The sequence below is a fragment of the Ophidiomyces ophidiicola genome, assembly GCF_022830035.1.
Source record: "Ophidiomyces ophidiicola strain CBS 122913 chromosome Unknown scaffold_33, whole genome shotgun sequence".
Lineage (NCBI taxonomy): Eukaryota > Fungi > Ascomycota > Eurotiomycetes > Onygenales > Onygenaceae > Ophidiomyces > Ophidiomyces ophidiicola.
Window position 1 is genome coordinate 58,163 of NW_026054673.1, and position 24,319 is coordinate 82,481.

At 50.1% G+C, this 24,319-nt stretch overlaps 8 protein-coding genes across 8 annotated transcripts; 5 read left to right on the forward strand and 3 right to left on the reverse strand.

The window, feature by feature from the left end:
• Nucleotides 1–332: 332 nt before the first annotated feature.
• Nucleotides 333–1,452, reverse strand: LOZ57_005883 (uncharacterized protein; the record flags this gene model as incomplete). Its single annotated transcript, XM_049254909.1, has 2 exons — nt 333–551; nt 625–1,452. 2 exons carry the CDS (start codon nt 1,450–1,452, stop codon nt 333–335), a joined length of 1,047 nt encoding a protein of 348 aa, XP_049106076.1.
• A 693-nt stretch (nt 1,453–2,145) lies between these two features.
• On the forward strand, nt 2,146–3,835 carry LOZ57_005884 (uncharacterized protein; the record flags this gene model as incomplete). Its single annotated transcript, XM_049254910.1, has 3 exons — nt 2,146–2,922; nt 2,972–3,471; nt 3,541–3,835. 3 exons carry the CDS (start codon nt 2,146–2,148, stop codon nt 3,833–3,835), a joined length of 1,572 nt encoding a protein of 523 aa, XP_049106077.1.
• A 1,754-nt stretch (nt 3,836–5,589) lies between these two features.
• On the forward strand, nt 5,590–7,472 carry LOZ57_005885 (uncharacterized protein; the record flags this gene model as incomplete). The annotated part of the gene is made up of 2 exons (XM_049254911.1): nt 5,590–5,866; nt 5,923–7,472. The coding sequence occupies 2 exons, from the start codon at nt 5,590–5,592 to the stop codon at nt 7,470–7,472; spliced, it is 1,827 nt and encodes a 608-aa protein (XP_049106078.1).
• Nucleotides 7,473–9,353: 1,881 nt separating this feature from the next.
• On the forward strand, nt 9,354–10,598 carry LOZ57_005886 (uncharacterized protein; the record flags this gene model as incomplete). Its single annotated transcript, XM_049254912.1, has 3 exons — nt 9,354–9,585; nt 9,650–10,477; nt 10,537–10,598. 3 exons carry the CDS (start codon nt 9,354–9,356, stop codon nt 10,596–10,598), a joined length of 1,122 nt encoding a protein of 373 aa, XP_049106079.1.
• Nucleotides 10,599–11,556: 958 nt separating this feature from the next.
• Nucleotides 11,557–13,262, forward strand: LOZ57_005887 (uncharacterized protein; the record flags this gene model as incomplete). The annotated part of the gene is made up of 2 exons (XM_049254913.1): nt 11,557–12,021; nt 12,075–13,262. 2 exons carry the CDS (start codon nt 11,557–11,559, stop codon nt 13,260–13,262), a joined length of 1,653 nt encoding a protein of 550 aa, XP_049106080.1.
• Nucleotides 13,263–13,823: 561 nt separating this feature from the next.
• PDS5 (Sister chromatid cohesion protein pds5) lies at nt 13,824–18,588 on the forward strand (the record flags this gene model as incomplete). The annotated part of the gene is made up of 3 exons (XM_049254914.1): nt 13,824–14,174; nt 14,237–15,895; nt 16,012–18,588. 3 exons carry the CDS (start codon nt 13,824–13,826, stop codon nt 18,586–18,588), a joined length of 4,587 nt encoding a protein of 1,528 aa, XP_049106081.1.
• A 647-nt stretch (nt 18,589–19,235) lies between these two features.
• Nucleotides 19,236–19,685, reverse strand: LOZ57_005889 (uncharacterized protein; the record flags this gene model as incomplete). Its single annotated transcript, XM_049254915.1, has 1 exon — nt 19,236–19,685. The coding sequence occupies one exon, from the start codon at nt 19,683–19,685 to the stop codon at nt 19,236–19,238; it is 450 nt and encodes a 149-aa protein (XP_049106082.1).
• Nucleotides 19,686–21,548: 1,863 nt separating this feature from the next.
• Nucleotides 21,549–24,179, reverse strand: LOZ57_005890 (uncharacterized protein; the record flags this gene model as incomplete). Its single annotated transcript, XM_049254916.1, has 1 exon — nt 21,549–24,179. The coding sequence occupies one exon, from the start codon at nt 24,177–24,179 to the stop codon at nt 21,549–21,551; it is 2,631 nt and encodes an 876-aa protein (XP_049106083.1).
• Nucleotides 24,180–24,319: the final 140 nt, after the last annotated feature.

Sequence of the window (24,319 nt, forward strand, 5' to 3'; positions counted from 1 at the left end):
ATTCCATGCACTTCAGAAAGGCCAGCTGTAATCATGTCATTTGCAGGCGCGCAGGAGACAAGCCCACATAGGAGCCCGCGTTAGGCGTTCCGGCTGCATGTACTGCCCGCAAGAGTGAAGCGGACGCGCGCGCGTCTTTGATGGTGACTCTGCGCGCGAACCTGGTTTGCTGACGTTGGGGGGCTTGGGAGTTGTCGCCAATCTCCAGCTTGTTGGTGAAGGAGCGAACTAGTGAGCTTGAAGGCATGACGCCATACAACAACGTCGATTCTTAATGTTTAGAGAACTAGAGAGGAATGGCTTGATTTCTAGAGAATTGTGTCTTTTATTCGCTACAATGAAGATGTCCTACGGTCTTGGATGTAGATAATCGCTTTCCCGTATATCTTCCTGGCCTGCAGATCCTCCATGGCCACCCTGACACTCTCCAGCCCGTAGTATTTCTTGGTATAGACAACTGGCTTCACAGCACCCGAATCAAGCATCTCCATCAGACCTTTCCATACCTGCGCCGACTCTTGTGGGTGGTTTCGGTCGGTTTCTCCGTATCTCTGCGGACGAAAGGTCCAGTCAGTCTGAAGCACATAGTAGTTGTATTATGGGGGTGGTAGGGATGCAACTCACATAGCCTATTACCACAGCTTGTTTAAGCAATATCCTGTTTGCCGGGATCTGCTCCATAACGCCTCCTCGACCAGCAAAGCCAACAAGAACGACCTTGCCGCCCACGTTTTTCAAACAGCGGATGCTCTCTTTTACGAGTCCAACATTATCAATAACGACATCCACGCCGCGGCCTGCCGTTATAGTCTTGACCTGGGCTTCCCAACCAGGGGTAGTTCCGGTGGCCACGATACCGTCAACGCAGCCCAGGGACTTTAGGATCTGGACCTTGTCCGAGTCTTTCTCGTCTCTGATGCCTGCAATAACTCGAGCTCCTAGAGCCTTAGCGACCTGGCAGGCATACAGGCCTATCCCACCAGCTGCCCCGTGGATCATCACCCAATCGCCATTCTTGACCCCAGCCCGAATGGCAACAGCGCCATAGGCGACATTGGCCGTCGCTGCAAGCCCGGCTGCAGCTTCGAACGTCCAACTGTCCGGAATACGGCGGAGCGCACGCGTCGGGACAAGGATCTGTTCAGCGTATGCGCCCAGCCCAGCACCAAAAACCCGATCGCCGGGTTTGAAGGATGCATCGCCAGCGGACGATAAAGGCCCGACAGCGACAACGGTGCCTGCGAACTCGAGCCCAAGGGTGAATGGGGGTCGGATCAAGGATGTGTTATTCTGGTGCTTCCCCTGCGCATAGAGAAGGTCGACATGGTTCAGCGCTGCGCAATGGATCGCGACGAGAACCTCACCCTTGGCGGGTTCCGCGGGGAAAGGGACGCATTGGGGAGCAAGAGAGACCAACGAGGAAACAAATTCGGTGATCCTGATTGCGTTCATGCCGGTAGGGACTTCTTCCGAGCTCGACGTTTCATTTTGTGATGCTTATGATAGCGGCGAGTGCGCACACGTCCGGTCAAGGAGTTATCGATCTTCGCAAGACTGAAAATGCGATCCATGCAGCGACGGACCTCGGCATGCTTATGTAATGACGATACGTGGCGGTGATGTGGCAGGTATGCAAACATGCCAAGCCCACTAAACTGGTTGCAAATAGGCTGCGGCCCGCCATTGGCCGTCGCGCCGCAGCCATGATGACGACCGGGTGCTGACTCAGTCTAGCCCCTGAAGACGTTCATTGGACGGCCGTTCTCGATGGACCGGATTCCACGCAAAATCGAACAGAACAGGCAGGTTGGCGCGAGGCACCTCGGAGACGCATTGCTATGGTCGAGAGCTGCGGCAGGGGATGGAAAACCGTTGAGTTGTGGGTTAATTTGTTATTTTGTCTCTCGTTTTTGGTGTTTCTTCTGCTTTAATTTGCGGTTTCCCTCTTCTCTACGGAGTATTGCTATGGCCCTCGCCCGAAGACGGCTCACGACTTTACTGCTATCTTTTTGTTTTCTATTCGCTCTACTTCATATCAATTCGACGAGCTCAAACCACTCCAAAAAACACTTATCTACGAAGCCTTCAGTCCATAATTGGTTTAGGCACTATGTTCCTGAACATCCCGTAACCTCATTGATCCCAATGCCCACGGGAGGCCCAAGAACCATTCCACAGATCCAATTCGACTTCCAACGTGAACATCCCAAGAAAAAGGCCGTACGAGAGCAACGTCGGTCTGCTGTGAGAAACGCGTTCTTGCATTCATGGGCGGGATACAGAAGTCGGGCTTGGGGGCAGGATGAGCTAGGGCCGATAAACGGTGACGCACGAAATCCGTTTGGTGGTTGGGGTGCCACGCTCGTGGATAGTTTAGATACCTTATGGATCATGGGATTGAGGAAAGAGTTTGAGGAGGCCGTCACTGCTGTTCGTGATATCGATTTTTCAAAATCGGAAATTCCTATATTGAACGTCTTTGAAACCACTATTCGTTATCTTGGTGGCTTCCTGGCAGCCTACGACCTGTCCAATGGCACGTACCCTGTGTTGCTTCAAAAAGCGGTCGAAGTGGCAGATCTACTCTATGTTGCGTTTGACACGCCAACTCGTATGCCCGTCCTACGTTGGTTTTGGGAGGGGTCGAGGGATAACCGGCCCCAGGACGCGAGCAATGTCAACATACTGGCAGAACTCGGCTCCCTTTCCGTGGAATTTACGCGTTTGTCCCAATTGACTGGAGATCCAAAGTACTTTGATGCCGTTCAGCGTATTACCAATGTGCTCCAAGAACACCAGAATGGAACGAGACTTCCTGGTATGTGGCCTCTTGGAATAGATGCCCTCACGCCGACATTTACTTTCGATAGGCGCTTTACCTTGGGCGCCATGTCGGATTCTCTTTATGAATATCTCCCAAAGGTATTGTGGGTTCTTCCGCTTGGATACACCCCGCAACTAACTGCTGCAGGAATACATGATGTTAGGCGGCCAGATGCCCCAATATAAGGAAATGTACGAGGCCGCCATGGAAGTCGCAAAGACGCACTTGTTCTTCCGCCCTCGGACTGCTACTGGGGAGGATATTCTAATATCCGGGACCGCATTCGCGGCTAGCAAGTCGATGATCGACTTAAAGCCTGAAGGCCAGCACCTCACATGCTTTTCGGGTGGAATGGTAGCAATAGCTTCTAAAATCTTTAGTCTTCCTAAAGATCTAGAGATTGGCAGGAAACTTACTGAAGGTTGCGTCTGGGCTTACCGTAATATGCCTAGTGGCATTATGCCCGAATTCTTCACCGCAGTTCCTTGTGATCAGAAGCTGCACCCCAAATGCACTTGGACCCCCCGTTTGTGGTTCCATAGCGAAAAGGACGAGAAGCTAACTAGCGGGGAGCTCGCCAAGAAGGCCCGAGAGCAGGGATTGATACCTGGTTTTCTTAAAATCGACAACAAGGAGTATCACCTGAGGTGCGTGGACCAGCTGTAGAGACATCATCGCGCAAACCCTAGGATTGACCTGTTCTAACTACGCTCTAGGCCTGAGGCAATTGAGTCCGTGTTTATTTTGTACCGCATTAGCGGGGACCAAAGCCTGCAAGACAAGGGTTGGGAGATGTTCTCCGCCATCGAGCGCCACACTCGAACGCAAATCGCATATGGCGCTCTTGCAGATGTCACGTCGCCAACACCCACGATCATGAACGAGATGGAATCGTTCTGGACAGGTGAAACTCTAAAATACTTTTATCTTCTCTACAGTGAGCCGGATCTCGTTAGTTTAGATGAGTATGTTTTCAATACGGAAGCCCACCCATTAAAACGACCAATGTAAAATATATTAGCAAAAAGTAGGATATTCTTCCAAGGAACATCATGACTGGCGGCTACCGATAGCGCTAAAAACCCTGTGCGCGCAGTCTAGCCCAGCTTTTCAAGTGGCAAATTCGAATCATATCGGTTGATCTGAATAGATAAGTACTGAGTACGGATTACGGAGTAGTTGTAAGACGATGAGTGCTAGCGCGACCAAGCCTGGAAACGGAATAAAATATAGTCCGATGGCAGAATATCACGTGTGTTTGGCGGTGGCCCTGGGTACCAGCTTGCCAAGCCTCTTTGCCCGCTAAGCGAGCGACCGCACCACATCTGGAATTCCTCGAACTGCACTTCTTTTTCTCTTGACCGCAAAGACAGATATCGAAGCGCGACAAAATGACGAAGCGCACAAAGAGTGCGTACCACTGACATCTAATCTTTTAGGCAATTTGTGTGTGCTAACTTTTGCTTTTCACAGAGGTTGGCGTTACCGGTAAATATGGTACCAGGTACGATTCGATCTTTTCCCACGCTGAACCTCGAGCAGCGATTCCTCCTCGCCAGTCGTTTTATGGGAAATGTTTGATGGGGTTAGAAAGGAAATCTGGACGCTGACAAGGATCTGTTAGATATGGTGCCTCCCTCCGTAAGCAGGTGAAGAAGATGGAAATTTCGCAACACGCCCGCTACACCTGCACATTCTGCGGCAAGACCACCGTCAAGCGATCAGCCGTTGGAATCTGGGAGTGCCGCTCCTGCAAAAAGACCATTGCTGGAGGTGCCTGGACCGTTGCGTAAGTGACTTGAAATTCGATCTAGCCTTCTGGAGCTGTGCCTTGAAAAAACTTTTCAATATTTGGCACACGTAACGAAACACCAAGACACCACGACTGATACTGGTCTTTCTGACTACAGCACTCCTGCCGCCGTTGCTACAAGATCGACCATTCGTCGTCTTCGCGAAATTGCTGAGGTTTAAGTGAACGGGGAGGCGGGATATGGCGTTCATTTCTTCTTTCAAATGTCTTTCTAATTGCCGCACGAGATTATGAATCATGGGGCATATAAAAGAGGGGGCAGACCATTCCTTATGACTGGATTCGCTCGCCGGAGATGTCAATAGTTCGCGCATACCTCCCTACGGTCGAGGTTCGCCGATAGACCAAAACAGAAAATACCATAACTTTATGACCCCATACCGTTTTGCGGTCTGTTTCAAACGTGCATGCTTTCTATTCTAGATATTTGTGGTCTGTTCCACACCGAGATGGAGCAGATGGTGCCACTCGAGGTCCACGAAACCTGTTAGCCCACTGCCTAGGCCGACTACGCCGACTCTGGGTTGGCCTCGGACCAAGCCGCTAAAATTAGCACGCAGTTCCGTGCTGCCACTGCTCTACACCGGCATCGTTATTCTGCAGAGCTGCGGCAGACAAAATTGATGGTTTCGTGTCTGCCAGGAGTGTGTACAGGTAAGCCTGCCTGCAGGGCATTACCACAGGCTGCCGGCCACCCACCCTCGCGCGCGCTGGCTGTCTCGTCTGGCTGTTTCTGGTATGCACCAATGCTGTCACTCCTCGCTGTCACGTTATGCAGGGCTAGCCCGCGTCGGGCCTAGCGCAGTGGCCTAGCTCCGGTTCAAAAAGCCTCCTCGTCCCCCACAACGTCGTCGGTGATTCTTTATCTCACCTCTGCGTCTCGCCCCCAATTTGACCTTCATGCCGCCTCGCAACATTTTCGCGTGCACTCTTGCCTCCAACCCCGTCGATAATGACCGATACTTGTATTGTGTGCTTAGGAGACCTTGGCGAAAGCGCTTCCGACCCGACGCTCGCCGCAGACACCCTGCCAAGACCTACGACTGACTCCCGGCCCGCTGACGAAGTCACTGCCACACGCTCTCAGGAGTCCGACCAAATCGCCCATTTGATCCCTTGCGGCCACCACCTTCACAACGAATGCCTCAAGCCATGGGTTGAGCGAGCTAACAGCTGTCCTATCTGCCGGCAAAACTTCAATACTGTTGAGCTACTTGAGAACCTTGGAGGTAAGCCGAACGCGACCCGTACTTCTCTCAGGCAACAGCTGACCCGTTTATCGTAGGTGCAATCATTTCTTCGTACTCTGTCGAGGACCGTGTGCAGGTCGCAGAGCTCGATCCATCATTACTTGTCGACGATCCTGTCGACGACACTGACTCCCAACCATGTCCCATATGCGGCGATGACGACAATGAGGATCTACTTTTGCTATGCGATGGATGCGACACTGCTTCACATACTTATTGTGTCGGGCTTGACTCTGTTCCTACCGGCCGCTGGTTCTGCTGCCACTGTGAAGGCCGCCAAAGACCCCGTTCAGAGCATTCTCGACCTCAAAATCGTACTGTCTACCGTACTCGCGGTGAAATCAGGAGAGCCCGTACACGTAATCACATCCAAGCTCTTCATTGGGCTAGAGTATGGCAGTCTGTCTGGGATCATCTTAACTTAGATTTGGATTTTCCTTTTGACGACGAGGAAGCCGTAAATAGAGTGATCCAACGCCGACGCACTGCGGCAGCAAATAGGAGGGAAGTGAGGAGTTGGCAACGGCGGTTTAGACAAACTGAACGTCGGACTGCTGTCAGCAGGGCGAGCAACTACCCATCTGATCTACTCGATATAGGCCGTGGATGGCCCTCAAGGCCAAGACAAAGAGTTGAAACTCCAGAACCTGAATCCTTTGATGAAATTAGAGCTTGGAATGCATTCGAGAGAGCACGAGAGATTCAAGAGGCTCCAGGCCCCAGCAGAAGAAAAAGAAAGTCTCCTACCGCTTCTCCTGTCGAATCAGAACAACCCCAGGTTGAAAGGCGCCTGAAGCGGCCGCGTACGCGAAGGGCCGAGGAATTGGCAGAACTTGCAGATCGCGGAGAATCGTCTCGAGCGAGTCGATCCGCTGTTTCTGCCAGTAGCCCCCCAGCCGACACCGGTCCAACGTTTTTACAGTCGCTTTTGAAAGAAGTTGAAGATTCATCTGGTCCACACCGAATAGGCGCTGCATTTCTCTCAAGTTCACGAACTCGTTCGGATCCTGCCTCCCCGGGAGCATCATCCCCCGCTCTATCCCCTGTCTCTTCTAGCCGGTCCTCACCCCGGCCAGTATCAAACCCAGCCGCTTATGCAACAAGCTCCAGTGATCCTTCGACTCCTTTATCTACCGGATCAGATCTAGGCATTTCGTCACCCGAATTCTCACCAGCATGCTCACCGAGTCAACACGGTATTTCCGTAAACAGTAGTCGTTCTTCTCGCGAATTGCGTCGACTGGAGAATGGCTCTTCTCGTCAGTGTTCCGCCGAATCTTCGCCCAGTCGCGCTGATCTGTCTCATCATATCAAGTCGGACCTGCAGAAAATTGTCAGAGCAGCATTGAGACCATACTACCACCAGAAACTCATATCCAAGGACGATTATACGGAAACAAATAAGTGCATATCGCGCATGCTGTATGACTTGGCTGCATCTCAACAATCCGGCGACCCGATGGATGCGGAATGTATGGCCCGGTGGGCCGGCTTTGCTAACACGGAAGTAATGAAAGCAGTCCGACACATACAAGATGCGAAATCAAATGAAGCCAGCGATAGTAGCGGGGCAGCATCGTCATAATGATAGGAGCAGGAGCGTGGCTCCAACAGTTTGTATAAATTTTGATTGGTGTTTTGTGCAGTTTCATTCCCCTTCTGAGTCGGCGGCATGCATTGCATAATTGCCTTTGGGGGGTCATTCTCGGCGTGATGAGAAAGCGGCATTTTTACGTGTTCAGGATGGAAATGATAGCGACATGTACAGCAACGTATTAGCGATACCAGATGGGGCTGTGATGCTGCCTTTTTTTGGGGGGGGCTTTTCCAGCGGGCCCCTCAATAATAATGATATGATACCACTTCTCTTCTTTCTAGATAAGACTAGAATATTCTAAGGTCAGCCGATAATTCGGAAGCAATGCTACCCTGAACATCGAGCTTGATTGATTGCGGAAACGATTCGCTCTTGCAAGTGGTTGCGCGGTAGGTCAGTGGGTACGCGCATACTGAGTGGATGCCTGGTTAGATTCTTCCCCAGAAACCGCGCGTAAATGTTACAATCTCGGCTTCGACTAGTTAGTCGGATCGGCGCCCCTGCTGCAAGCGTTCTTCGGCGCCACTGCCCGCGGACGTTACCTGGCCTCCACGGCGTCTGGGACGGCACGGATTATCGCACTAGGGCCGCGACATCCACCTAATGAGCAACAGCCCGCGTTGATCTATCCGGCTCTCGCAATCCGAAAGTCTCGCGATGCCCCCAAGGTCAGTACGGAGTAGGAGTAGGTGTCGAATATAAGCTATAAAATGCCCGGCTCGGCCTGCGAGCAAGTCTGCGACTGTCTTAAGACTAACTAAGCACTCACAGCACGTTATCGACAATCTCGACCCAAGGTATGGCGCCTTGTCGCTCCAAGAGGCCACTTTTGATGACTACTTCATTAGAAGGCCGGTAGCTGAACTAACTAATCCTACGAGCGGGCGGGGTGCGTTGCAGCTGAGCTGCGGTGCGCGCAAGACTCGTGGCGGGTTTCATTTAAAACAATGCGGTTTAATTGTCCAAGACGAGCGGGGGGGATTAAAAAACATAAGCTGAACTAGTACTAGTACCTCCCGCTCCAATCGGATCTGAACTACTACTGACTGCATGGCTAGGCGGTGGCCGGAAAGCTAAAATACGGGAGTCTTCGCATCACGTTGTTTCGAGTTTCAGGGTTTGCTTTGCTGTGGCTTCCCGTCTCCGCGAACCTGGACAAGACGCTTCCGATGCCGTGTGTCTCGAATCTGCCGGGCCAATACTCCGTCCTTTCACCCGATTTTGGCTCTATGCATAATCCAACCTTGTCAATTATTGAGCTGCGCCAACCAAACGTCTAGCGGGATCGCAAAGACCCAAGACCGTTGCGGCTATACTCCGTACCCCCGATAATCACGCCGGATGGGAACACATGCCCACTTGCTGCTTTTCCACGACATTTAACGCACTACCTGGGGCATGCATGGATCTATGCTGCTGAATCGCCCAGGTAAGCGAGGAGAGACGGCCGTAGGACTGCTCCGATTTTGCGGAGTAGAGTGGTATGCACTCCGCATACACCCTTTTATTTGGTACGGAGTACCTGGCAGGGATGTGATCAGTGTGATCCACGAGTGAGATAAGTCTTTTCTCGGCAATGATAATCACGGCTTGGACTAATATTCAGTCTCCTCTTTCTATCATTTTATTTTTTTTTCTTCAGAGTAGCGGGGATCTTTCGACGAACATGCCTCCACTCTCTTCCAAGACGTTTCATGCTGTTTATCCGGCTCATGATCTTTGCTCTGGTATGTGTTGCACGGGAGGCCGTGCTGTGACGAGCACTGGCCTGTATAAATAGGGCTGTCTGGCCGCCAGAAACGGTGCTTTTGATCATCAGCTTCCCTTTCAGATCAATTTTGTGTTCTAAGCAACCGCCACCTTGCAAATATGCGTTTCTCTTCCTCTCTTATTGCTCTGGTAGCATTTCTGGGCCAGGCTTTTGCTCACCCCTCCAACCTGATCCAGCGTGATAATGGACTTGAAGTCAAGATCTCCAGAGTTGGAAACACGCTCGTGAAGGCCACCATTACCAACACTGCCAAACATGAAATTTCGTTCGTCAAGATCAACACCCCATTTGGCAACGGACCCGTTCACAAGGCCCAAGTGATGAAGAATGGTATGGATGTCCACTGTCCCCATTCATAGAAATGAGTATTAGCCTAATCAATCCATGTCGCCAGGTGTTCCCGTTCAATTCACTGGAGTTTGCGCCTATTACGATGTTAACAATCTTCCACCAGAGGCGTTTCAGGTATTGGCAGCAGGTGCCAGTGCCGAAGCCACCTTTGACGTTGCTGAGACAGCTGATCTCTCAGCCGGCGGCTCATACAGCATTAAGTCTGCAGGCACAATTTCGATCGTTGACAGAACCAGCCGAACTGCTGGTGTCACAGAAGCCGTTGAGTACTCAAGTAACGAGTTGACCATCAATGTGGATGGCGCTGAGGCTGCAAAAGTAAAAAGTGCCACTGAAAAATTAAATAAGCGCACGCAACTCCAGCCATCCTGCTCCTCCCGTGATCGCCAAATCATGGAAGCTGCTATCCGGCTCGGTGGTCGCTATGCCCAAGCTGCTGCCCGGGCTGCCTCTAGTGGGTCCGCACGGAAGTTCCAGGAGTACTTCAAAACCACCGACTCTAGAACTCGCCAGCAAGTTGCACAACGCTTCAGCTCTATCGCAAGGGAACACACCACTAGTGGTGGACGTACAAAGTACCACTGCAGAGATCCTATTGGCTTCTGCCTGCAAAACCCAGGAACGATCGCCTACACCCACGTCTTTAACAATGTGGTTGCCAACTGCGATCGATTCTATGATAATGTCCCTGCTGTTGTCAACAGTGGTCACGATACAGACCACGGGCATGTTACTGTTCATGAGTTTGCCCATGCCTCTGCTGTTGTCAACCCTCACACTCGTGACCACGCCTATGGATATGCAGGCTCGACAAGACTCAGCGCACGGCTAGCCTTCAACAATGCCGACAACTATGCTCTCTTCGCTACTGGTAAGTTTTAAAAAACCCCCTGTCGGAAGTTCATACGGGAATTAACGCGATGTACACAGATGTTGCCCGAAATGGCGGCGGCGGCGGTGGCAACGGTGGTAATGACGGGGACGAGGAGTAAGCCTTGCAGAGGGGATCGGGGACTCTCTACTTTCACTTCAGGAAGCTGTAAATATTTCGACATTACCATTGTCAATTGACAATTATTTATCTCCAAGTTTTTGTTGGTCTTGATTCCAATACGTAGTTCTCTTGCCGTTTTTGGCATGGTATTCTTTCCCACTCATCTGCTGTTGGTGCCCTGGCGCCTAGCACGGGGCTAATTATTTTATCTGGAGTTCTGCGTAGTGGACTATGGAGTACTCCGTAGTTACTCCTTGCTCCGTACTCCGTACTCTGTACACTTGTAAAAGCCAAGCAATCTCCCATTTCACGTGTATGCTAACTAAACCCTAAATCGGTTCCTGGCACCGATTGGCCGTCCGCTTTATTGTTGCCGTTTGCCATATTCGACCTCACTCACCAAAGCAGCAGCAGTCACAAACCGCTGAGGTCTTCCATCTGTTGCATATTTACGCTAACTAACTAACGCTAGTTATGATGAATCCGTCCGTTGGATTTGCAACATCTCGCCAGGTGCCGCTTCATCCGTTTAGCCCCTCCCCAGATGGCGGTGTCCCCGCCACGCACCGACAGCCTCGGCTTACGGTGCGCAAAGTCAACAGGTAGCTTATGGTCCTCATAGATGCATAGATATCGCAACATCGTGTCATCCTTTCTGCCCTTCGGTTTTGTCTGTTACGGCTACTGACCTGATAGGGATGATTACCAATCCCTTCTCTCGCCATCAGTTTTAGAGTGTTTTTGTTCTTTGAATATTTTCCTATTTTGATAAATACTTTGCCAATACCATGTTGTACCTTGATCTTTGATCTCGATAGCCTCTTGGTGCCGGCGTACCCTCTATATCGGAACCTCTCATCGGACCCATCTGTGACATATCTAAGCGAATAAACCGACCCTTGGCCATGACTTTATAACTCACTTCACATTCCCATTATACTCCCAGGAGCATCGTAATGGATATCAAGAACTCCTCACCTCTTTTTGAGTCCGGTGCTAGCACGCCGATACCTTCTGCACCCAACGTCGTCTTGCACGGTGCAGCCTCAGGCGGTAGCCTGAACAGTGTAGTTACGCAGGTTGAGCCAGAATTCTCACTGAGTACGCCTTTATCAAAAGATCCGGGGAATATGCACTGCCAAGATGTTGAGAAAGCCTCTCCTGATCCTCACAACGATGCTATCCAAGATATGGCTCAGGCAAGGGAGTCAAGTTTGGTCGACTGGAATGGGCCCTCAGACCCAGAAAACCCGATGAATTGGTCGATGGCGAAAAAGTGGTACATCACCATGATGTTGTCGACCTTAACATTCTGCATCACCTTTTCGAGCAGCATTTTTAGTCAAGCAACTGGGGTTACTGCTAAAGTCTTTAATGTTTCTACTGAAGTAACTACCCTGGCAACAAGCCTTGTGGTCCTAGTAAGTAATACTTCAAGCAAACCTTCTCATATAACACATACTTACACGATAAGGGGTTTGCTCTTGGTCCATTAGTATTCGGACCGCTCTCCGAGTTATATGGCCGGACGAGACCTCTTTTCATCGGGTTTGCTATTTCAGCGCTATTCCAGATTCCAGTTGGACTTGCTCAGAATATTGAGACGATATTAGTTTGCCGATTTTTCGTGGGGGTATTTGGTTCTGCTTGCATGGCCATAGTGGGCGGTGTTTTTGTGGATTTATGGGACCCTGTTAACCGTGGCGTAGCTGGGGCCACATTTGCGTCATCTACGTTCATTGGTCCGATTGCGGGGCCTATTGTTGGTGGATTCATTGTCCACTCCAGCCTGGGATGGCGTTGGACGGCTTGGGTGACCCTTATTCTCGACGTCGTCATCGGTTGCGTCGCCGCATTTACTATCCCGGAAACGTTTGGGCCGCTTCTGCTGCAACATCGTGCTAGGCGACTAAGGAAGGAAACAGGGAACCTGAGTCTGCGCGCTGCCCTAAGCGATACGCACCCAACGATGCAAGAAATAATAGTCAAATATTTCTATCGCCCGCTGAAAATGCTAGTTCTGGAGCCAATCCTGCTCCTGATCACGCTATACCTCGCCATCACGTATGGCATACTCTATCTTTTCTTCTTTGCTTATCCGATTTCATTTCAAGTGGTCCGTGGCTGGAAACATCCCGGCGTAGCGGCCCTTCCTTTTCTTGGGCTCTTCGTTGGCATTCTCTTTGGAAGTATGTTTGTTATCTATATGACGAAGACCAGGTTTGCCCGTAAGATGGAGGAAACCGGATTCGTCGTTCCCGAGGAGCGCCTACCCCCTATGATTATTGCTGCATTTGTTTTCCCTGCTGGCCTTTTCTGGTTTTCGTGGACCTCCTTTCCGACGATATCATGGGTGCCACAGGTTCTTGCCGGAATACCGACTGGATTCGGGCTCATTGTTATCTTTCTGCAGGGCCTTAACTACCTTACCGATATTTATATGATTTTTACTAATTCTGCATTTGCTGCGAACACACTCATCCGCAGTGGGTTTGGTGCTGCCTTCCCACTGTTTGCAGCACAAATGTTCCATAAACTTGGCGTTCAGTGGGCTGGGTCGATTCTTGCCTTTTTGACGGTGGCGATGATTCCAGTGCCAATGTTGTTTTATGTTTATGGAAAAAAGATCAGGGCAATGAGTCGGTTCAGCCCCAGACTATAGATCCTAGACGAACCGTTGATTGTGCGGAGTACGCATCGGACAAGGAGTTCTGCGGGAATTTTGCTGCATTTTTATTTTTATTTTTTGGGCCCTTGTGTATCTCTTTTGAACTGTGATTTCTATCTTTTTGTTCTATTAGCAAATGCAATGAATATGGTTTAATAGAATCCGAGATTGAAGTTTTTGTATATCTATCGGGCTTCAAGCACAAAGTTGAGGCTGTGACGTGTGTTAGCGGTGCGGGCCGTTGCAACGGATGCCCTGCTGACTAATGATCCACTCTAGCGTACTAGACCGGATTGGGCAAGGACCCTGCAAACGCGTGCTTATGTCAGCATCGCCGTCGCGCTTCGTGTTGATCGCGCCGTCTGCGCCAGCTTTAGGAGACGGGCGTCAGATCCAGATCAGCTACGGAGAACGTGCCCTCGTTATCACCTCGCCGGGCTGCATGACACAGTCGCTCTTGGCAACCCGCGATCGGTCCGACACGCGATCTGGAGAGCAGTGAGCTGATGCTTGCTTGACACCTTTCTCTAACTGGCAGCGGATTCAGCTTCCACGATGCCTTCGCGCACGCGACAAGCGCGGCAGCCTGCCCCAGAAGTTGTGGAGGAAGAACAGGCCGGCGGACTCCGTCGGCTTCGCTTCAATGAGCCCATCTCATGGCGCGCGGGTAAGGCCATCCTCGTCGCAGATTTGCTCCGGAGGTTGGAAGTGCTGGCGGCCGAACTGCGCGAGCTTGACCAGGAGGAAACGGATCGAGATTCTTTGACGAAGGTCTCGCAGGATCTAGCCAGTGGGCACCTGCTAGGGCACAGGGATAAAGGAGTGCGGGCGTGGGCAGCATGTTGCGTGGTGGATATATTACGGCTTTGCGCGCCTGATGCTCCCTTTACTGCGAATCAACTAAAGGTATGCCGCTGCCTAGGTTGTGGTCTCAGATCTATGGAAGCTGACTTCCTCTTCCTACGTAGGACATTTTCACCATGATTATCACTTCAATAATACCCGCCCTCGCGAATCCTTCAAACGCGTATAACGACCAACACGTTTATGTTCTCTCGTCGTTAGCTGAAGTCAAAAGTATTATTTTATTAACCGACCTTGATGCACCTGATACCTTGATTCTTCCTCTTTTCTCATCTTGCTTTGATATCGTTTCCGGGTCCTCAAAAGCTTCCTCTGGTGAGCCGTTGGCTAAGAATGTTGAGTATGATATGACAAGGCTTCTTGTGCCGGTAATTGATGAGGCATCCAGCCTTGCGCCAGAGGTGATAGACGTGATCATTGCACAATTCCTCCGTGTAGACCCTCGACTATTCGATGGATCGGGAGGCTCCAAGAGCAAGAAAGATGCAGTTATTGACACGAAACAGGCCACTTTATGGATGAAGGACTACCCTCCTGCGTATAATATGGCCAAAGCAATTTGCAGCGCATGCTCGGAGAAGATGACCAGCTATGTTAGCCAATATTTCAATAACGTGATCATCGATGCGTCCGACGCGGCCGCAACCGGAAACCCGAAGCGACAGCGACATGGAGACCCCGTCGAATCTGATGACGAAGGTGAAAACATCAAAGAGTTGGACAAAGCGCACCGCTTAATCCGAGAATTATGGCGGGCTTGCCCTGATGTGTTGCAAAATGTGATACCCCAGCTGGAGGCGGAGCTCTCTGCTGAATCTATGGCCCTCCGATTGCTTGCAACACAGACAATCGGGGACATGATTTCTGGAATTGGAGTAGCAGGCCCACCTCCAGCCGCATCTATGGACCCAGCCCTATATCCGCCCGTATCATTGTCTAACGAACGTGAAATTTCATCATCACCCAATACGCTCCAAACTCCCCTGTCACCCAAACCTTTTTCACAAGCGCATTCATCTGCGTATGAAAGTTTTCTAACTAGACGACATGATAAATCTGCCTCTGTTCGTGCAGCTTGGGCAACCGCTATAGGTCGAATTCTACTGACAACAGCTGGCGGCTCAGGTTTGAGCGGCGGCGACGAAAAAGAATTAGTAGAAGGCCTAAGGAAAACCTTAATAGATGCTGATGAGAAGGTTCGAATCGCGGCTGTCAAGGTTTTGGGGACATTTACCTTTTATGATGTTATCAAAAAGCTCGGCATTGATGGCGGTCTCTCAGAACCAGACTCCCTCCTTTCCACGTTAGCAGAACGCGTGAAAGATCGGAAACATGCAGTGCGCCAGCAATCTATGCCGATTTTAGGCACGATGTGGGCCGTGGCCGCCGGTGAAATCGAAGCAAATAATGAGGAGGTTGTCCTAGTTCTCAAGGATGCGCCTTCGCGGATCCTCGAAGCCTTTTACACGAACAGTGACGAAGTCCATATTCTCCTTGATCATATTATATTCGAAGTTCTATTACCCCTAACCTACCCACCAATCAAGGCTAAACGCTCCAAAGCCGAGTCAAGCCAGTCACAAAAAACGAAAACCTTAGATGATGAACAAGGCGATCCTGATACGATACGTGTACGTCGAATATTGACATTAGCGAAAAATCTGGATGAAAAATCAAAGCCTGTGTTCTTTGCCTTGCAAGATCGGCAGTTGAAAATGAGAACATTTTTGACGTTCTACCTTCAGGCCTGTGAAGATTACAATGTGAGTGCTCTGTGTGTCTTTTGTTTCTTCTTCAGATATCGGCATTAGTACCATCCTTATTATCTCGAATAATCCCATTTTTGTCGTCCTAGCAGCGGCTAACTACATGCTTGTAGGGAGGCGTTATGGATGAGAATGAAGAAGAAATAAAAGCACGACTCACAAAAGTTATCGATATGCTATCCAAAACTTTCCCGGATTCCTCTTTGGTATCCGCGGACTTATGGAAATTTGCAAAAATGCACGATCGCCGTGGCTATCAACTCCTCAGATTTGCCATGGCTGCCGCGTCCGATTACCGTACGGTTGCAAAAGCTATCCGAGAACTTTCAGGCCGAATTCAATCCAGCACATCGGCAACTTCATCTATGCTTAGTACATTGCTCCCGCTGGTTTATCGAAGTAGTGCTTTGATTTTCAATAAAAGTCATGTCCCTGCCATAATGAAGCTGTCAAGGACAGACGAGTTTGGACTGGGCACTATAGCGCATGAAATGCTGAGGGAGATCTCAACACATAACCCAGAGGTTCTTGAAGCACATGTTCAAGAAATGTGCAAAGATCTAGAAACCCAAGCTCCCACCTCTAACCGCCCCGACGAGCCAGGCGCTGAAGAGATCCTTAAGGCATGCGCAGGTTTTGCCAAGAAACTTCCCAGCAAACTTCCAAAAGAACGGAAATTTTTAGTGGCACTATGCAACTACGCATTGTATAGCTCGTTTCCTCACGCCGCTAAAAATGCAGTTACAATACTCATGGCAGCCTCTGATAAGAAGCAAATGCATACCAGAGATCTGATCAGGAAATGTATTCAAAAGTGCTCATATGGATCCGAACATTTTCTAACTAAACTTGCGACTATTTCCCAACTGAACCTCCTCGCTGCTCGGGAAGTCGACGAGGAAAGTGATACCATTCTTGATATAGCGACTAAGCAAATATTACTAACCAACCTTCACCCTCAACCGAACTCCGACTACGCTTGGTCTGATACGTCAGACGAAGAAACTTCAGCAAAAGAATGGGCTCTTCGAATCCTAGTAAATCGAGTTCGGTCGAAAGAGATGACCGAAGAAAATGAAAATGAATTTCGAGAATACGCTTCTCCTGTATTCACCGTTCTTAATACTCTCATTGTCAATAATGGTGAACTTTCCAGGCAGAAAGATACGCCGCCGAATCAGAAATCGAGACTTCGTCTTCTCGCTGCAAAATCGGTTCTTAAATTGTGTGCCGCACGCCCCCTATGTGACCAGTTGTTCAGCCCTAGCCAATTCAATCACATTGCTCTGGTTGCAATGGATCCAGCAATCCAAGTCAGAATGGCCTTCATATCCCAGTTAAAAAAGAAACTTGTTCAGCAACCGCAACTCTCTTCTCGTTGGTACACTATCACCTTCTTACTGGCATTTGAGCCAAATGCCAGCCTTCATGACAGTACACTCACATGGCTACGTTCACGCACTGCATTCTACTCACGTCAATCACAAAGCATCAGCAAGTCCTCCGATCAACAAACTCTAATGGAATCACTTTTTGCGCGCCTTCTCTCTCTACTTGCCCACCACCCTGACTATCCGCCCGAGTCTAGTGATTCCGAGACTATCACTGGCGACCTCCTTGAATTTACGCGTTATATCCTTTTTTATCTCAGTGCTATTGCGAATGAGAAAAATCTGTCCTTAATATTTCACATTGCCCAGCGTGTCAAGCAAACTAAGGATGCGATATCAGATTCAGACAATATTGTATCGTCGCGACTCCATGTGCTATCCGATCTCTCGCAAGCAACCATCCGCCAGTTTGCAGAATTGTATTCGCAACAGCACAAGATTGGTGGGAGTAGTGGAAGTGGCGCTGCAAGTATTTTACAGACATACCCAGGCAAAATGAGGCTGCCGAGCTCTTTATTTGCAACGTTGAGCAGCCATCAAGAAGCTCATGAGATTACCACGAAGAACTTCTTGCCGCCAGAAGTTGACGACAGGTTAGAAAAAGTAGTTCGATCCTTTATGAAACCGAAACCAAACAGGAAACGGAAAATAGAATTGACACACGACGAGAACGCCCGCGATGATAAACCTGATTCGGTCAAGAAACAACGGAAAGGAAAAAGTAGTCGATCCCTTCCAGTTCGGAAAAAATCACTCCCTGGTTCAAGTGCGACTAAGCCTACAAGGAGGAAGAAAGGAGATGAAGACAATTGGACGAGCGACGATGGCTCCATAAAGAAAAAGGCTGGCGCCTCTTCTGATGCTGCTCGTCGACGGAGTGGCCGCGGATTAGCGAAAGCAGAAGTTAGTTATGTTGAAGAAGATAGTGACGAGGCAGATTTGGAGATGAATCAATGGGCTACGAACAAAGTAGAAAAAAAGGAAGCTGGTTTCAAGAATCCCAAGCCCGCCGAATCTGATTCTGATGAAGAATTATCAGAGCTATCTTCTTTACCAGACGGTGACGACGAGATATCAGAACATTCGGAGCCACATGGTGAGAATAGTGATGACGATGGCATGGATAATCCAGCGGTGCCGCCTCGTAAAACTAGGAGAGCGTCAAGATCCGAAGAAAAATCGCCGCCTCCTGTCGCGAAAGCTACCCGAGGTCGGCCAGCGAAGTCAGGGACAAAAGTAACTAAAGAAAAGCCAGCGAGCAAAGCCGGGGGTGGCAGATCGAGTCGTAAAAAGCGGTAGATTTGTTGAGACCTCGGAAATATGATATTTGATTTATTTCGTTGCAGTATGGTTCCGAAGCGAAAATGATGAAAAACTTCTGTACATTGACCTATTTCTGGCTTTCACATTATTTATACTGCTCTGATTTGTCGGGTTATGATTTGTCTGCTCAGAACAGAAATGAACTTCACTTCATCGATACCATGAGCCTATCCCTGTCAGATGCGTTTATTGTCGAACATATCCAGTCCATTTCATACTTGCTGCTTGTCACCAATCATAATTTATGTACAAACACCAAAGTTCTTATAATTTTTTGGCCTATGGCTCATGCCGCCATTTTCTTGATTTTGTTTTCGTCATCTAATGCATATACCATGAAACACCGTCTAAACATATAGCCGTAGCTCCTAAATCGAATAAACATGTTCTCCGGGGCGCCAGTACCAGTACCAAGCTATAAATGCAATTCCAGTCACTCTTGTTATATTGCTGTTTCGTCGTGATGCCCAAACTGCTATATCGTTTCGTATATTTCACCGAAGCGAGTGCAAGAGCAAAGTCAGAGTTCTCCCAGGGCTCCCGAAAGAGACATTCATCGGAAACGTAGTGATAGGATAAATCGTATCTGCTGCTGGTGCGTTGAATGGCGAACGACAACGGTATCATTGGAATCGAGCAGAGTATTTATCATGTCGGTTTGATGCGCTATTCCGCTCCGTCTCGTCCAACGCACGAGCGAGCCCTTCTAACATCCTCCCCGTCACTGCATCGTGGCCGACGATACTGTTCCTTCGTGTTGGGGCTCGAGTGCCCATGGGCGAGAAATCCGAGACCAGTGACCGAGGTCTGTCAGAGAGAGCAGATGGGATGGAATACGCCGCCAGGGCCCGGGAGTGTTCTTCGTCGACTGGACCGCGATACTTTGATCGCGGAACTTCATGCGGTTTGTAGATTTCAATTAAAGGCTTTCCGTCTTTGCCGATCCTGGGCGTCACCTTGACTGCCTTGATTCCGGCCAGCACCACGGTCGTGGGCTTTGCTTTGGCGTGCTGAGAAGATGTGCCAGAGGAACTTCTGGAAAAGATCCGCCTCATTCGTTCACGAACCGGCATTTTCTGAGTATCCAAGGGGCGATATAGAAGGCTATCTCGGAGGACCAAGGAAGGAAACCAGATGAATGGCGGTGCTGGGAGAACTGGACTGGAGAGTTGGGAACGAAGCGACGATGACCGCCGCGCAGGGGTTGGCCGCAAGGGTGTAAGACGGGGCCCCCGGAGAAGGCTCCATGTCTCCAGTTTCAACAGCGAACTCAATTCGACGATTTAAAATAAGAGATTGTTTCGAGTCGAGATGATCCGCGCGGGTTAAATCGCGCGGGAAAAGAGAAACGAAACATCGACCAGTACCGCCAGTCCCTTCTGGTGCTTGTGAGCAACAGCAATATACCGAGTAGTAGTTAGCCTCCCGCTTTCGTATTCTGCATCGAGTCTTTCTTGATAACGTTCAGGCCGGACGTCGACTATTCTCGGGAATTCCTTGGGGTGGATGGGGCGTGGCCGAAGCAGACACCCGTGAGTGTTCTTTGCGTCCCTAGTTGGAGCCGTGGAGGATCGGGTTTTTGGAGGCTCGAAGGACGGGTTGAAACCATCGGCTTCCTAGCTACCGTTATTCCCAATCCCTTTGCCCTTGATTTCAGTAGAACGGGTCATAATGATATGTGGGGGGCTGAGGATCCAGCTGGGGCGTTGAAAGCATAGAAGACGCCACCAACGTTGAGCATGAAAAAAGGCTGAGCTGATGGCCTTGAGTGTCCTGATCAAATGCCTCACATCGGTGACCAGATAGAGGCGATTCTAAACGCCAAAGGCTTAGTTAACTAATGAGCAAGTGGTTATTCGTAAGGCTTTTTTGGTTTCTGTTCAGTGCTTGCACCACAATATCTCTCCATACCAGGTACGCCATAGCAAACTTCCCTCCCAGACAGCCAAAGGATGCAATTTTTAGTCCAGTCAATCCCTGAAAAAAGGAGAAATCAGAGTATACAAGGCGCGCGACAATGGGACTAGACTTGACTCTGTACAAGATTGTGCATCGCTACACTCCCGGTCTGCAAAAAGACTAGCCCTAGAGCGTGAGGGTCACAAACGACATACACACATTCCCGTATACACGCAGTATCTCTTGCGAGACAGGGTAATCCAGGAGATGTGCATATGCCATTTTGACCCAACACCATCTCCACCAGCAAAGTCAAGCACAGAAGAGAGAGGGGGCAGTACAAAGGAGGAAAAGAAAGTAGAAGCACCGAGTAGGCAAGTAGAAGCAGAGAACAAAACAATACAGGCAGAAGCCCACAAGATCCAAGGCCCAACGCCATCTATTCTTCTTTGGCGTGTTTTTCTTTTGGGTCCGTCGCTCCCAGGTCCAGAAGATCAATTAAACAAGAAGGCAAGCAAATAAAATCCAAACTCCGTTAACCCAATGCACCGATCGCCATGCAAAAACATAAAAAATCCATCGCTAAGCAAATGCCACAAAATCGCTGTACACTTTTCGTTTTGCTGTATTCACGATGTGGACGAGGATCTCGGACGGGGAAAACAAGGCCGAGCACAACTGCCCTGCTTAGTTGTGAATTGTCGTCTAGCAAAACGAGCAACCAGGGTCTGCCAATGTCACTGAAGCCCACAAGTCACTGCTATTCTTCTTCACGTCAAACGGTATGATTCGAGGACGCCATATGTAGTGAATCGCAATACAAATTTTTTTTCTCTTCACTCTGCTCTTTACGTGGAGGCATATAGTGTCTCCAGGCGAATTCAACTCCTGGCCAACTCGACATCATACGGAGAATGGGGGTTGACAAGTATGTAAGCATCTGAAACATGATGTTATCCCGGTCCAACTACAACCCTCTTGGTTAAGGCCGTAGCTATCGCTCCGGAGAGGGGGTGCTGGGGAGTTGAAACCCCCAGTTAGTTGGTAACATCAGTCGAAGAAGTCGCAGCCAGGTCCTTAAGACGCTGGCCGATCAGACCTTGGAGAGACTGAAGGAGTTCAGTCTCACTTGTCGAGTTACGGATCGTCTCCGGCGAATCCGTAACCAGCTGCAAAACCAACTGCCCTACTCGGCTCGAAGTTGGCTGAGGGGCTCCCGACATTGCCAAAAGGGCCAATGCACCCTCACGCTCGTCAGTGCGTAGACTTCGCGGTGCAGCCTTCGGGCCTGCATTGCGAGTCTCGCTGGAGGGCCCAGATACTCCGCCGCTGGGAGCAAGTAGGTTCTGGGCGTGTTCCTCCACCGACTTCATGGCTTGAAGCGCTTTGTCTGCAGCGTATTCCCGTTTGACGTGTTCAATGAAGTTTTGAATAAGGCCACGCTCGGCCACCCGGTATTCTTTGCCGTAAATTTCCTCGCCACGGAAACTTTCGGTATCGTAGGCCGACGGGAGGACCTCGATATCAACATGCTCCTGGTGACGACGGCGTCGACGAAGTCGAGCACCCTCGCGGATACTGTCGAGCATGTTGTCCAGGTGGTTGGGACACTTCCAGTAATGCCGTGGATTATCGCTCCCCCGGAACTGCAGGGGAGGATGTGAGAAATTCTCATCCAGGCAGTCTAGATGCCACCACAGGGAACAATGATCACACTGGATCACTTGTCGTTCACTACCCCAGTTGGAGCGGTGACACTTGGCACAGAAGACCAAGTTCCCTTGGGCATCTACCTCGACGTAGACTTTGGCACGAGCCTCTTCGAGAGGTTTCCCGACAAGCTTCCGTACCTCTTTCGCAGTCGGCGGAAGTTCTTCCTGCCGGATCAATTGGTACGTACCGTCGTCCTCGGTTTGTACCCCCACAAACTCCTCACGAATCTCAGACGGTACCTTGAAATAAGCATGAGGGACCGCATCCATTGCTGCTTCTAGCGCCGCTGAGGGCCCTTTTCCTTCACAAGCAGGACAGAACCACCGCCCTGCAGGTGGGGAATTGGGATCCAAAGGGGGCTTAAGACAGGCGAAATGGAAGGAGTCCACACAGCCATCGCAACATAAAAGGTTGCCTGTACCGTTGCATTTGCGGCAGAAGTCGATATTATCGACTTCGGCCGGTCGTGCAGTCGATGCATGCTGAGCAGCAGGCCCCTTAAACAGATCATCGTCGTCGTCATCCTCCGTTCGGCAAACAGGCTTCGGAGAAGGCTGATGCTGCGGCAGGATTTCAGTCCGAACATGACTCGGTTCAACGTGATACTGGGGGAATTTCTTGACCCTCAGCTTCCGTTTCTTTGCGGCAAGTTCAAGCAGAGCTGGATCTAGGGCACGTCGACGGCGCGCATTTGGGCCTTGACCGGGATCCACCCCAGTGCCTTCGTCCTGTAATGGTTCCCAACCCTCATACTCAGATTCGGAGGCTTGCGCCTCGTCGTCTTCGTCAGGACCGCGGACATTGCATGCCGCTGAACTTGGAGCTCCGAAAGCATCAGCTTCGAGTGATTTGGCAGTCGAGAGAGAGGATGTTGAATCCTCCCGTCCCTTATTTTGGGCAGTAGCAGCAGTGGGCTGTTCAGATCTGGCCTTCTTGATAGCGTCCCGTAGTGCGGTTTGGAAGATTGTCATGTTGCCGGTATTTGGATCCGCGACAACATCGTCCATGATCTTCAAGAGAAACGGATCTGTAGCGGAGGCCTGTAGCATTATGCGAATGCCGTCAGCAACTTTGCTATCGTTGCGGGCGTCGGCTCTGGAAATGGCGGATCCGATGACTTGGTTAAATCTCTCTTTGGTGCACTTTAGTTGGACGGGGATGGGTGGTACTATAGCATCGGTGGGCGTAGTATCATTGTTTTCAAGATTTCTGCCAGACTCTGAATCAGAGACATTGGCATTTGGCTCACTATCTTCGGTAGTGGATTGCAGGTCTTCCTGCGCGGAGGTGGTTCCGGGGGTCGCAGTCTCGGCTCTAGATGTTGTAGTGGTAGTCGAGTCGTTGCTGAGCGCATTTTCAAGGGCTTGGTCAGATTTAGCGGACTTCTTTGACTTGCTGCTTGATTTCTTTGACTTCCTTGATTTCGAGACACGACCCCTAGAGGCCTTCTTGGCCTTGGGTTTGGGGGCCGACTTTGGTTCATCATCCTCATCTAAGAGTTTCGCGATTCGGAGGTTGGTTTTTGTAGGACGAGCACCGAGAGCAAACTGGCTTTGAAAAATGCCAGTCCGCTTGCCGCCGACCTCATAGAAACTTGGCTTTAATTTCGCAGGACGAGGCTCTTTCCATCCAGTGACTGGCCAGGAAGATGAAGATGCAGCTGGAACGCGACCTGGAGCAGGTACAGAAGCCTGTAACTCTTCATTCTCGTCTTGAGGCTGAGGGGAAGTATCGCCAGTAGCCTGGGGGCCGACTCTGGTCTTTCTTTTCTTCTGACGTTCAGGTTCTTCACTGCTGTTTACAGGGACGCTTGTATTTGCACTAGTTTTCCGTTGCTTTTTTGGACGCGAATTATCGGATCCAGCGAAAGCAGTATTATTCTGGGGCACATCAAGAGGACTAGCCTGACGAGAACCGTTGGCAGTGCGAGCGCGAGAACGAAGTTTAGGAGCCATTGCAGAGGAAGTTCTTTTGCAGTTTGCGAGATTTAACCTACAGCGTATTAGTTCAGGGCAGTAAAATTCGACAATGTCCGAAGACTCACTGAAATTAAATTCGCAAACTGGCAATGAACAAACCACGCGTTGTGGTCGTA